The sequence below is a fragment of the Miscanthus floridulus genome, chromosome 6 (genome assembly GCF_019320115.1).
Source record: "Miscanthus floridulus cultivar M001 chromosome 6, ASM1932011v1, whole genome shotgun sequence".
NCBI lineage: Eukaryota > Viridiplantae > Streptophyta > Magnoliopsida > Poales > Poaceae > Miscanthus > Miscanthus floridulus.
In genome coordinates, this window is record NC_089585.1 from 111,520,392 (window position 1) to 111,532,930 (window position 12,539).

The 12,539-nt window shown below is 48.1% G+C and overlaps 1 protein-coding gene and 1 pseudogene across 2 annotated transcripts; both read left to right on the plus strand.

Annotated features, from left to right (window-relative positions):
- The first annotated feature begins 698 nt into the window (after positions 1-698).
- LOC136459061 (pathogen-associated molecular patterns-induced protein A70-like) lies at positions 699-1,444 on the plus strand (annotated as a pseudogene).
- Positions 1,445-3,400: 1,956 nt separating this feature from the next.
- LOC136456591 (protein tesmin/TSO1-like CXC 5) lies at positions 3,401-12,378 on the plus strand. 2 transcript variants are annotated; one of them, XM_066456510.1, is made up of 8 exons: positions 3,401-4,273; positions 4,634-4,738; positions 5,203-5,377; positions 6,806-7,162; positions 8,413-8,495; positions 8,582-8,676; positions 11,091-11,552; positions 11,999-12,378. In XM_066456510.1, exons 1-8 carry the CDS (start codon positions 3,873-3,875, stop codon positions 12,163-12,165), a joined length of 1,845 nt encoding a protein of 614 aa, XP_066312607.1. In that variant the 5' UTR covers positions 3,401-3,872; the 3' UTR covers positions 12,166-12,378. The 2 variants fall into 2 exon arrangements, with proteins under 2 accessions (XP_066312607.1, XP_066312608.1); XM_066456511.1 differs by having other exon boundaries at positions 3,403-4,273; positions 11,097-11,552.
- The last annotated feature ends 161 nt before the right edge of the window (positions 12,379-12,539 follow it).

Sequence of the window (12,539 nt, forward strand, 5' to 3'; positions counted from 1 at the left end):
CTACCCATATTTGTTTAAGAATTTCACTCCCAATAGTACAGGCGTATTACTACCTATCCTAGACCTGACCAATCACTTCTAGGATTTTAAGAATCGATACCTCTCGTTGGCTCTAAAACTCTCAGTTTCAAGGTGACAAGCGACAATGCCCCGGCGAATTGTTGACATTATTTGCTTATATTTGATCCTTTATAGTGAGCGAAACACCAATGCTTTATACCTGTATTCTTTTTCTGTAACAGTTAAATCGAGTACTCAAAAATCAAAATCTAGTATCTAAAATATCAGAAAAAATTAGAGCATCTCCGAGAGTTCCCTACTTTTTTCTCCTAAAAACTTGTAATTTGGCAACTCCTAAAAAAATTTAGGGAGAAAAAAAGAAGGTCATCTCCAAGAGTTTCTAATAAATAACATCTAAAAAATCAAATTTAGGGCCCACATGAATTATGTTGCGGTTTTTTTCTTTTCCATCACGGGAAACTACTGTGCGCGCCCTCGTGTGCTCCGACTCCGACACGGCCGGCTTGTCGCCATCGATGCCGTCGGCATCTCCGCTGGACCCCGACACCGACGACGCCGTGATCACCAACCAGACGCCAATCCCCACCACCACCACCACCGCCTCCCAATCTCCCCTCCGTCCCCCCACCCCAAGCCCATCTCGTCTCTATTCCCGTGCACTCGGACTCAGCGGCAAGATGGACAGCACCGACGCGGCGACGCCGCTCGGCGCATGGGCATGGATCCGAGGCTACTTCTCCCCGGCCACGCTCTTCCTCGTCGTCAACCTCATCATCGGCACCATCGCGCTCACCACCCGCGCCACCCAGCAGCGCCGACGAAGGGAGCACTACTACCACAACGATGCCCATGGCCACCACCTCTAAGAAGAACCGCTGCACCCGCAAATGGAGCAGCCAGGGTATGGCCACTACCACCACCTGGAGCAGACGCTGTATGCGCCTCCGCCCACGCCCACGCCGCTCGCGCGCACGTCCTCTGTTCTCGACTGGCTCAGGTCGCTCTGCCTCTACCGCTTCCGCTCCGACGACTTCCCGCCCGAGTACTGCGCTGCTGTGGCGGTGGCAGCGCCGAACTACGCTCAGGATGTGTCCGCTCCGGTGGAGGAGGAAGAGACGACCGTGACGGCGCACTACGCCAGGAGCCGGTCAGAGCCGACGCCTGCTGCGGGGCGGGAGGATGAGAGGAGGCCGGCGTGTACGGATCGGTGGTGCTTGCAGTAATCACGTATTGAAGGGTCTCTGTACCGCTACCAACGGCGGCGGCATCCACGACGGGCACCGTGGCCAGCGATGCCGCACGCATTGCCCTGATGGCGTTGATCACCGAAGCAAGAAGCCATGCCAAATTGACGGTGGCAAGAGAGAAATCACACGGGGGACGAATACGCGCGACGGGAGCTGCGCGTAAAGTTACGCGGAAGGGGGAGGAATTTCCCAAGTCCTAAAAGATTAAGAGTAAATATTAGAAGTTGTTGGAGAGGGGTTTTCCCATCTTTCTAAAAAACAAGGATTATGAGGATGTTTAGGGAACTCTTGGAGATGCTCCCTACTTTTTTCTCCTAAAAACTTGTAATTTGACAACTCCTAAAAAGATTTGGGGAGAAAAAAAGAAGATCATCTCCAAGAGTTTCTAATAAATGACATCCAAAAAATCAAATTTAGGGCCCACATGAATTATGTTGTGGCTTTTTGTCTTTTCCATCACGGGAAACTACAGGGCGCGCCCCTCGTGTGCTCTGACTCCGACACGGTCGGCTTGTCACCATCGACGCTGTCGTCATCTCTGTTGGACCCCGACACCGACGACGCTGTGGTCACCATCCAGACGCCAATCCCCACCACCACCACCACCGCCTCCCAATCTCCCCTTCGTTCCCCACCCCAACCCCGTCTCATCTCTGTTCCCGTGCACTCGGACTCAGCGACAAGATGGATAGCACCAACGCGGCGACGCCGCTCAGCGCGTGGGCGTGGATCCGGGGCTACTTCTCCCCGGCCACGCTCTTCCTCGTCGTCAACCTTGTCATCGGCACCATCGCGCTCACCTCCCGCGCCACCCAGCAGCACCGACGAAGGGAGCACTACTACCACGACGATGCCCACGGCCACCACCTCCAAGAAGAACCGCTGCACCCGCAAATGGAGCAGCCACGGTACGACCACTACTACCACTCGGAGCAGATGTTGTACGCGCCTCCACCTGCGCCCGCGCCGCTCGCGCGCACGTCCTCTGTTCTCGACCGGCTCAGGTCGCTCGGCCTCTACCGCTTCCGCTCCGGCGACTTCTCGCCCAAGTATGGCGCTGTTGTGGCGGCGATAGCGCCGAACTACGCTCAGGATGTGTCCGCTCCGGTGGAGGAGGAAGAGACGACCGCGACAACACACTACGCCAAGAGCCGGTTGGAGCCGGCGCCTACTGCGGGGCGGGAGGATGAGAGGAGGCCAGCGTGTACGGATCGGTGGTGCTAGCAGTAATCACGTATTGTAGGGTCTCTGTACCGCTACCAATGGCGGCGGCGGCCACGACGGGCACCGTGGCCAGCGACGCCGCCCGCATTGCCCTGATGGCGTCGATCACCGAAGCAAGAAGCCACGCCAAAATGACAACGGCAAGAGAGAAATCGCGCGAAGGGACGGATACGCGCGACGGGAGCAACGCGTAAAGTTACGCGGAAGGGGGAGGAATTTTTCAGGTCCTAAAAGATTAGGAGTAAATATTAGGAGTTGTTGGAGATGAATTTTTTCTTATCTTTCTAAAAATAAGGATTATGATGATGTTTAGGGACGCTTGAGATGCTCTTAGAATTTGAAGCCTGGAACCTTCCCTCCGAGTTCCGAAAGCAGAAATGGCCGGAGGCCATAGAGAGGCCCACGAACCAAAAATGGCGATCTCCACGGGCTCAGCAGAAATGGCCGGAGGCCATAGAGAGGCCCACGAACCAAAAATGGCGATCTCCACGGGCTCAACAGTGGCCTACTGACCTCCACGAACCGAAGACTAGTCACACCTTTTAAAACCCTCGCGCGAGATTTCACGCTACAAAGTGTACTTTCTCCAGATGCTACAGCTGTACCCAGAAGAGAGGCAACCAAAAAAAAAAAAAGTACCTTCCTGCGAATCAAAATGAAAACAAACTGACATATGGGCCATACCTTATCTGGCCCCATGTGTCATGAGACAAAGACTGCGTACACCAGGTCCCGGTGCTTTTCCCAGAAAAAGAACTCCACGAGTGACAGGACGGATCACATTGCGCGACGGAGACCCCGGCCGCCTCTCCGCGCCCTCACACCGACTGCGCAGCCCCACTGGATCCTCGTCCCTGTGGCCCACGTGTCAGCAGGGGACGCCGCGTGCGCCGAAGGCGAGGTGAACAATTCCGAACCCGTCGAATCGAACGGCGAGCGGACCAACAACCCCACATCTATGAATTCGAGCCGCAGGATGCTGCCCAGCCGCGCCTCCGCCGTCGGATGGCGGGTCGCCTCCCGGATCCGGCCGTAGAATATGAATTTGATTTCGAAAGGGAAGAGTGGGAGAGAAAGAAAGGGGGAGAGGTGGCAAGAGAGAGAAGAGGGCAGTCGAGAGCAGCAGGGAGAGAGGGAAAATCCACTAATCCCCCACCCCAGCTCTCCCAAAATCCGCCGTTCCCCTCCGCCGCAAACCCGCGGCGGAGTTCGTGGCGAGCGCCGCCACCCCGCACTCGGCTGCGGGGCCTCCGCCCCCTTCGATCTTGAGCCGGCGGCCGCGATCCTGCCGCGGGTCCCCGCGGCCGCCGCGAATTGGGTTTGTGTTGACGTTACCGGTGGGCGGAGGCGTTTTGATCCTGTAGCTTCCGGGTTGAGTAGATGGCGGGCAAGGAGCAGGGCGGCCCTCCGCCGCCACAGAGGCCTCCCGTGCCCGCTGCGTCCATGCAGCCGCCGATTAAGAAGCTGGTAAGACAGCTCGATTTCAACTCGGCGGCGTTGGCGGGGAACCCCGCGATGGCGGCGGCGGCCGCCGCCGTATCTAGGGCTCTGCAGCCGAGGGCGTTGCCCGTGGGCTTCCAGCATCCGCAGCACGTGAGGGCTGCCGTGCCGATGGGGGTGCCGCAGCAGCTGCACCAGCGGGTGCTGCCGGTGATGCGCCCGCACCAGGTGGTGGGGCATGTGCCGCTCCCGCGGCACGCGGTGCCGCTGGCGGTCCCTGTACCGCAGCTTCGTCCGATGCCGCCGCAGCCAATCCAGCGCCCCCCGGTCGCCGTTCCCTTGTGAGTGTCCCCGTTCTGAGATTTAGAAGTTTTGAAACTTCCGCCTCTCTGTTTGGTACGGGGCTCATTGTGCTCGATGACAGAGCCCGTTGTCGTCTTGATTCATACGCTGAACGTGGGAATGTTTCTGATTTCCTGAGTGTCACCACGAGGCAGTTTCCAAAATTTACTGTGGACTTGTCATTCCTTGGAAACGAAGACACATATTTGCGTTAGATGAGCTTATTGATCTTAAACTAACTCTTCTAGGAAAGTTTCAGCGCATTCTCCCTGTTGAAGATCCAAATATTTCAAGTTTTTTCTTTGAAATTTGTATCTTGCTCCAGTGTTCTAATTATCCTTTGGGACCTTGTAATGTAGGAAACCAGAGTCACCAAAACCACGAGCAAGACTCTATGAAGGAAAAGATAGCACTCCCACGAAGAAGAAGTGCTGCAACTGCAGGAACTCCAGATGTTTGAAGTTGTAAGTCAGATTCTATCCTTAGCTTGAGAAGAATGAAATATAGCAAAGGACTTGCACGTCAGATTCTATCCTTAGCTTGAGAAGAATGAAATATAGCAAAGGACGTTTTCTCATGTGGATAGTGTTCTCCTCGTAGATGTAGGTTAGATGAATATAGCAAACAACTTAGTAGACACATACATGTAGATGTAGGTTAGATGAGTACAAGTAATTGTAATACAAATAACTCCAGTAATCTTTCTAGCATCCTTTCAATCCTTCATATCGTCTCCAAAACCCTAATTTCTGAGTCTCTGCATACCTTTACAAATCTATACAGTGTGTCATTGTTTTGACCTCCAAGTTCAAGTCAGCTCACCTCCCTTTTTAAATACAAAGAATGTACTGTTGTTGATTTTTTTTCCAGCTGGGCATCTTGTGTATATACTTATCCATCTGAAATCTTTTTATGGTTCCTTTTACAGGTACTGTGAATGCTTCGCTTCTGGTACTCACTGTGATGGGTGCAACTGCACCAACTGTTTTAATAATCCTGAGAATGAGGTTGCCAGGCGTGAAGCTATTGAAGCTACATTGGAGCGTAATCCAGATGCTTTCAGGCCTAAGATTGGGAGCAGCCCACATACGAATAGGAATAATGTATGTTCTGTTGTCCAAATATTGTTCGCATAGTTACTTTCTAAAGGAACATTTATTGCCATTTGTTTTTCCTTCGAGTTTCAGTTAGTTATAGCGATGCCCATGCTCATTTAGAGGTCATAGTTTATTCTAATTGAGAGGATTTGAATTGAAAGACCATTCTAGCTGAAGGGAAAAAGGAGAGCATTGCAATAAATTTATACGAGAAGTTTCATGATAATACCTGACATCTTAATTTTATTTAATTTTGAAGAATTCATGCCTGTAACTCATTTTCTCTAAGTTACTCTGAAGTGCCTCTTTGGAAATGTGTATCAATGTAGTTAGAGCAACTCCAAGAGACTCTCTAAATTCTTTCTAAATGCTAGGAATAGAGGTTTTGGTGAAAAACTACCCTCCAACAGCTTGGCTAAATGGTTATCTAAATATAGTCATCCTCTATTCCGGATTTTTCGCTAGCCAAAGATAGACAACGAAAATGGCTATCTAGAACGTGCACAAGATATAGAAAAGTTGTTGGGAGAGTGGAAAGATATAGAAAGCGATTTTTATGCAGATGGCTCTCCAAATGGTGATTTAGAGAGCCAGTTTTAGAAAGACTCTTGGAGATGCTCTTAGATTTGTGTGTGTGCTTGGCATTTTGTAAATCCAAATTTAAATCCTCAAAATTAAAATCAACATACCATATTTGACATTGTCTGAGATGGAAAATTTCTATTGTTGAACCTTAATCAAGCTCTTGTCTCTTTATTAAACTATTATTGATAAGCTTTCTGTAAAAAATATATCCTGGCAAGGTAGGAAGAAGACAAGGTTGGTGAAAAGTCTAATAGTCAGTCTTCCTTGCAAAATGTTTGCCACCTATGCCCTAGTAAAGAAGTGCATGTTTTGTTTCCTTCCGCTTATACTAATATGAAGTGCACCTCCAGCCAAAAAAACAAGCTGTTCTAGAATACATCAACTTTTGTAATTTGTTCATTTCTACACAAAATCTACTTATATTTATTAAAAAACAATATTCATGGATTCGCCAGCAAAAAGTGCTTCAGTGTAATTATAATGTTATTGATTTTCTATAGCGTATTCTTAGAAAAACGATGGTAGAAAGGGTGCATCAGAGACGATTGATACCTTAAGTAACAAGAAATTTAGACTGTAGGACGCAGGTAGTATTTTTAGTTGAAAAGGAATAATGTTTTCAATAGGAAGGCCACATCCATATTTTCTCTTGTTATTCATAGCTAGCAATAGTAATTGGGAACTGATGAGATTTTGATAAATCAAATATGCTATTCCACTAACCTTAGACCCTAACCCTATTCTATTTACTATCAAATACAGACATTATCTCATTATTGCATTTCATTTAGGCCATGTTATTGTGCTTCCATGACATGTGGCATTAATTGTAGTCCATGAAATTGCCAGGAGGTGTCTAGTGATCTCCCTTTAGTAGGGAAGCATAATAAAGGGTGCCACTGCAAGAAGTCAGGATGCCTCAAGAAGTACTGTGAGTGCTTCCAAGCTAATATACTATGCTCTGAAAATTGCAAGTGTATGGATTGCAAGAATTTTGAAGGAAGTGAAGAGAGAAGAAATCTTTTCCAAGGGGATCACAAAAATGCAATTAACATGCAGCAGGCGACAAATGCAGCTGTAAATGGTGCTATTGGAGCTACAGGATTCCCTTCTCCTTCCACATCACGGAAGAGGAAACATATTGATCCTTCACTTGACAATTCAAATAAGGAACATGTAGCGCACAGGAATTATCACATACCTCAGGTAATGGCCATGCCTAAGACTTGAACTTGCACTGTTTTCGCCTCATTTCTTTATCTGGGAATGGCTTTGTGTTCTTGCCTTATTGTCTTCAGGAGCAAGCTGAAGTGCTTTGTTCCATCACTAGGAGTGAATTTTATTCCATGAATTGAATTGATGAATAGTGTCTCAAAACTTTTCTTTTTTACGTGACAAAGCAGTATGCCAGACTGCCAGTGTTAGCTCCTTATACTCTACTTCTAGTAGATAAATGTGCAAACACACTAGTAGTCCTGTGGTTGGTCACTGAGTAATAATCATACCACAGCTGGGGTTCAAATCCTGCCTTGTACCCAAATAAAAATCGCTGTGCCTCCACAAAAAGGGATAGGGTCATACTTATCAATGTCATTCCGGCTGCTATTCCGGTTTGCTCACTGGAATGAAACATTTCGGTACCGGATGATACCAGTGTACCATTCCGGGATACAATAAATAAAATAACAAATATATTTACAATTAACAATAACATGTACATGATATAAGCATGCATTCTGGTACAAGCGTTGGAGTTGTGGATTGCAGGCAACAAGCCTAAAACAAAAAGCTAATGAAGAAATAAAACGAGGTTCTAGGTGTAGATTGCACAAACACACACCCTATGGCCCAGCAGTACAGAGCTTGGAGCATTCACACTTCGCAGGGAGAGAAAAAGTAGGGCCCTTGCTGCCTTTGCTGGAGGGTGTGCGCTGCGGGAGTACAGGACCATCAGGAGTCATTACACGTTGCAAGAAATGCTGTGGCAGGACGGTACCTAAACCAAGAAATGGAAGATTGCACATGTAATAGCCGGAACTAGCAGAAGTGTCCAGGATTCTGGCCGGTACAGGATACAGTGTTGGCTGTGCCGGTCCTTCACTGGTAGGAGACATTACGGCCGGTACCGGAATGGTATTTACATGCATGGGTAGGGTGCCAGTCTGTGGTAGGTAGTTGCAGGTTTTCTCAGCCGGTTTTGCTGAGGTTTCTTCTTAGTACAAAGCTGTGGGGCGGTATTTCCCCCACCAGTTTAGTTTTTTTATAGATAAATGCACCTTACGGAATTCATTTTTTCTATTTTCGTGGGAGAACCTCGAACTATCTAGAACATAATTGCAAATTAAAATTGATTTTTGACAAGGAGATTAGACAAAGCTACCTGTGGCAGCAGTTATTATGAGACTTTGTTGAAACTAGTTGTATGTACTTTGCACTTTAATCAGTCTTTTTATCAGAAAAATGCAGTACCTGATGGTTCAATTCCAATAAGCCAGTCTGCACATCCTCCAACTCTGGGCCCCTTTAAAGTTACCTACAGGTAACTGTCCATAAGCTATATAACATGTTCATAGAATGCCTACCATATTTGTTCTCTATTGATGGGTTTCTGCCATCCCACTTCAGGCCCCTCTTAGCAGACATTGTCCAAGAAGAGGACATAAAGGAGCTATGCAAGCTTTTAGTGGTGGTATCAGGAGAGGCTGCAAAAACATATGCCGGTACTGCTCTTGTCTTTACGTTGATTTTACCTTTTGCGACTTAGAACAGAAAGTGACATTCAGTTCTGTATCCATGAGTTATCTTGTTGATATACAGTGAAGTTTTTTTTTTTTGAACTGTCACCGGGGGGGGGGGGGGGGGATAATCCCCGCCTGAATATATATTGATATGAAATCAACAGCCACGTTTTTGGGGAAAAACGAGGCAAAACCCTTTCATCCAGTTAATTTTGGGAAACCGGACTAAAACCATACAATAGGCCCAGCGCAAGGGCGAGCTTGTGGCATATCCACTAATAAGAAAAAACAACAACAAATGCCCCAGCACAAGGGTGAAACAGTGGCATAACCACAATACCCCAGAAGAAGAGAAAACTGCAACACCAAGGCACGGGGACTCTTCAACGATGCCTCCAGGGAGGTGAACGACGCAAGAGCGTAATCATCGTCAGCCAAGCAGGAGCTTAGCAAGGCTTTCGCCTGAGTCTTGTGCCAAGGATAACCGCGAATGGCCAGAAGTCTGCAAGAGGTTCTTCAGCGACGCCTTCAAGAAGGAAGCTTCCCACGATGGTGTCCCTCGTCGCTGGCCCAGCCTAGCGCTGAGCTGAGCTTTCACCCAGAACCCTCGCAAAAGCTCTCGCAGACGAGGCAACAACAGACATTGCCTCATCCGGACCCAGAGCTAACACCCCGACGCCGCCACCACCACCGTCGTACCGCCAAGACGGCGCTCTGCCCTCCCCGACAGGAGGCACAGGGGAGGGCGCCCATGGACACGCAGCCCCGCCGCCGGCTTGCCCGCGGCCAAACTGCGTGCACCGCGCGTGCACATGTAGAAGAAGCTGCTGCCAGAGCACCATCTGTGCCCTGGGAACGAGAGGACAGCAGCGGTTCCACCAGATCTGGACGCAAAGTCGCCGCATCCGCCACAAGGACACCATGGTCACGCAGCACCACCGCTAGCATGCCTGCGGCCAGACCACGCGCCCAGAGTCCTGCACATGCACATGAAGAAGAGCACCATACCACGGGGCAGCAGCACCAGATCCGGTCATAGCATGCCTGCGGCCAGACCACGCGCCCAGAGTCCTGCACATGCACATGAAGAAGAGCACCATACCACGGGGCAGCAGCACCAGATCCGGTCGCCGGCAGCCCCGCCTTGGAGCGGAACCTCCGGATGAGGTAGTCCACGTCCAGCAGCAGCAGGAACACGAGGCAGGGACTTCCTTCAGGAACGGCGACCCGACAGCAGTGTCAGAGGCCAAGGACGGCCCGGCGTCGCCGATCAGCAGACCCAAGCGACTGGAAGCGCCGGCCCCCTGGGCGAGCACGAGCGCCAGCCACCACCCAGATCCAGCCAGGCACCGGCCGGCATAGGGCGGATCCGGCAGGCACGACACCAGATCGAGCAATTTCCCAGCGAATCGGAAGCTTCAGACGCAGATCGAAGCAGAATCTCAAGCACTCACGTTTTGGGGAAGAGAGGTGGGGGAGAAGCAGCAGGGGAGGAAGGAAGGTGCGAACGGGCCGACCTTTTGGCAGCACCGCCGCTGACCGCCGCCGCTGCGCCCGACGGCCGGAGGGGAGGGGAGCGGTGGGTTTTTGGGTGGCGGCGCTGGTTGCCCTCGCGTCGCCTCGGGAGGGAGACGACCGAGAGCACCCTCCTCGAAAAGGTGGATTTTGATATGCAGTGAAGTAACTCACATAGATCAGCACCTGTTTGTTTCAATATTAACTTGTCCCGTGTACATGCAAGTTATTCTTTTCTTGCTTCAACGTTGGATTCGATCTTTTGTTTTGACTTGTTTACAAGTTTACATCATTTCCTGAACCTGGAATTTGGATGCTGGTGAAGTGCTTTATCAAAGTTTATTTTGACCACAACCAGAAGATAAGATATAGGGACAAAAGTGTTAGTGCTTCATCTCTCCATGCAGAAAATAAATGTGGGATACTTATTGTTATTGAGTTATTTGTGTTTTGCTTGGATGTGCAGCTATTACCTCTAATATATACTGTTATGTTATACTCTATAAATTACTAAGCGCTACATATCATGGTCAAGGTTACCATTTGCCTTTTTCCTGTTGAAACTGCACGAGAGTTGGCAAGCAGTTGATATGTACAATCACACTTTCTGTTTCTCAGATCATCTGTGAGCGTTTCACTGCATATTTTCACTTCTGTCCTTCAATGTGCTATATTTATTTATCAATATAAGTATGGACACACATTACATGTAGCACTATTTCATTCCCCCTGAGACCTGCAAGTATGCACTACTGTATGTTAAGAGAATGCAACCAGGAACAACATAGAGGATTAATGGATTATAAACAGAGTCTGCAAAATGGTTAAATGGGCATTAATTGGATGGTTATGTGCTGCTCATTGTATTATTTTTATTAAAGTAACAGGCCGGAAAACGATGGAAGAGAGGGTTGGCGAGAAGGAAGATGAAAGGGGAGGACAGAAGGAAGATGACAGGGCAGATTCCCTAGCATTGACAAACCATGATAGAGAAGGAAATAATCAAGATCCAGATCAAAAAGCATCAATTGATGACCATTCAAGTAGAGGAACTCATACGGGCAAAGCTATTCTAGAAGAATCCAGACCTAACTGCGCTGATGATCAGAAGTCCAATAGACCTATGTCTCCTGGAACACTAGCACTGTTGTGTGACGAAGAAGTGCTCGAGAAAATGTGTGACGAACAAGATACAGTGTTTACGACTTCTCAAAATGCTGTTCCTCAGCAGACAGTAACTGTGAACCAAAACCAATCTGCACTGTATGCAGAACAAGAAAGAGTTGTGCTGACAGAATTCCGTGAATGCCTCCGCAAGTTTGTGGTAAAAGGAAGAAGGAAAGGTACACCAAATGTTCCTATTCACCATGCTAATTGCTAATGCGAAATCCTTACATGTGACCTCATCTTGTTACTTCACATCAGTGGTTTTTTTTTTTTTTTTTTTGAGAGGGGGAATACAGTAGGGGAGGCCCCTACTGTGCAATTTATTTTATTACAAAAAAGAGAAGAGAAAGATAGTTTGGTCAGTGATATTTGCCAGCATTGCATAATATATGGATCCATCTGACTGAATGGTTTTACATGGTCTTGTGTTGTCTGACTTAAGAGTTGAACTTGGTGACTTGCTAGCTCATTTATACAAGTACTTTCTTCCATTTTATCTGGGAACTGAGAATCCATTAGTAAACCTAGGAAGGCTAGAGTGTATTATTGTGAAGAGAAACATCCTTTTCTGTTTGCTTTCTAGGGCTAGGATGAGCTTAATCCTGATTATTCTCCTCTGCAGAGAACTCCATGGCAATCAAATCTGAAACTTCTGGCTATCCTGGACAGGTAAATGGTGTTTCTCAAGTACCATATTCAAAAGTAGATGTACCTGTTGTAAAAACATATCCGCAGAGTTCCAGCAGTAATGCTGGAAAACCTGTTACTGGCTTTTTGGACAAAAACTGAAGCCTGGGCGTTCCAGGTTTGTACTCAGGGTGTTGCAATGATCAAGGGAATCGTGTTTTCACCCCTTTAACATGTTGATCAGATACCTGTATCAGTCTTGATAGATATAATTTATATTTTAGAGAATTCAAATTTATTCTCATTGGTCAGAATAAGTGTAATGCTGGAATCTGGATAGTTAGTTTAGTCATAAATGCATTCAACCTTGTCGTATTTTCTACATTGTAGTTTCTCTCTTTTCTTTCCCTGTCGAAATTTTATCATTTGCCATCCACCTGATTCGAGCCAAGATGTAGCTGCTGTTTGTGTTTTTGCAAAGTGTGCGTGCCGCACACAAACCACAACAACTTGGACTGGGGAGGATGTGCTTACAA

What these genes read in the sequence shown, in the direction of transcription:
- LOC136456591 (XM_066456510.1), top strand. Translation starts at nt 3,873, where the DNA reads ATGGCGGGCAAGGAGCAGGGCGGCCCTCCGCCGCCACAGAGGCCTCCC. An exon ending in AACTCCAGATGTTTGAAGTT is followed by an intron (nt 4,739 to 5,202) that starts GTAAGTCAGATT and finishes TTCCTTTTACAG; the next exon opens with GTACTGTGAATGCTTCGCTT. An exon ending in GGTAAAAGGAAGAAGGAAAG is followed by an intron (nt 11,553 to 11,998) that starts GTACACCAAATG and finishes TCTCCTCTGCAG; the next exon opens with AGAACTCCATGGCAATCAAA.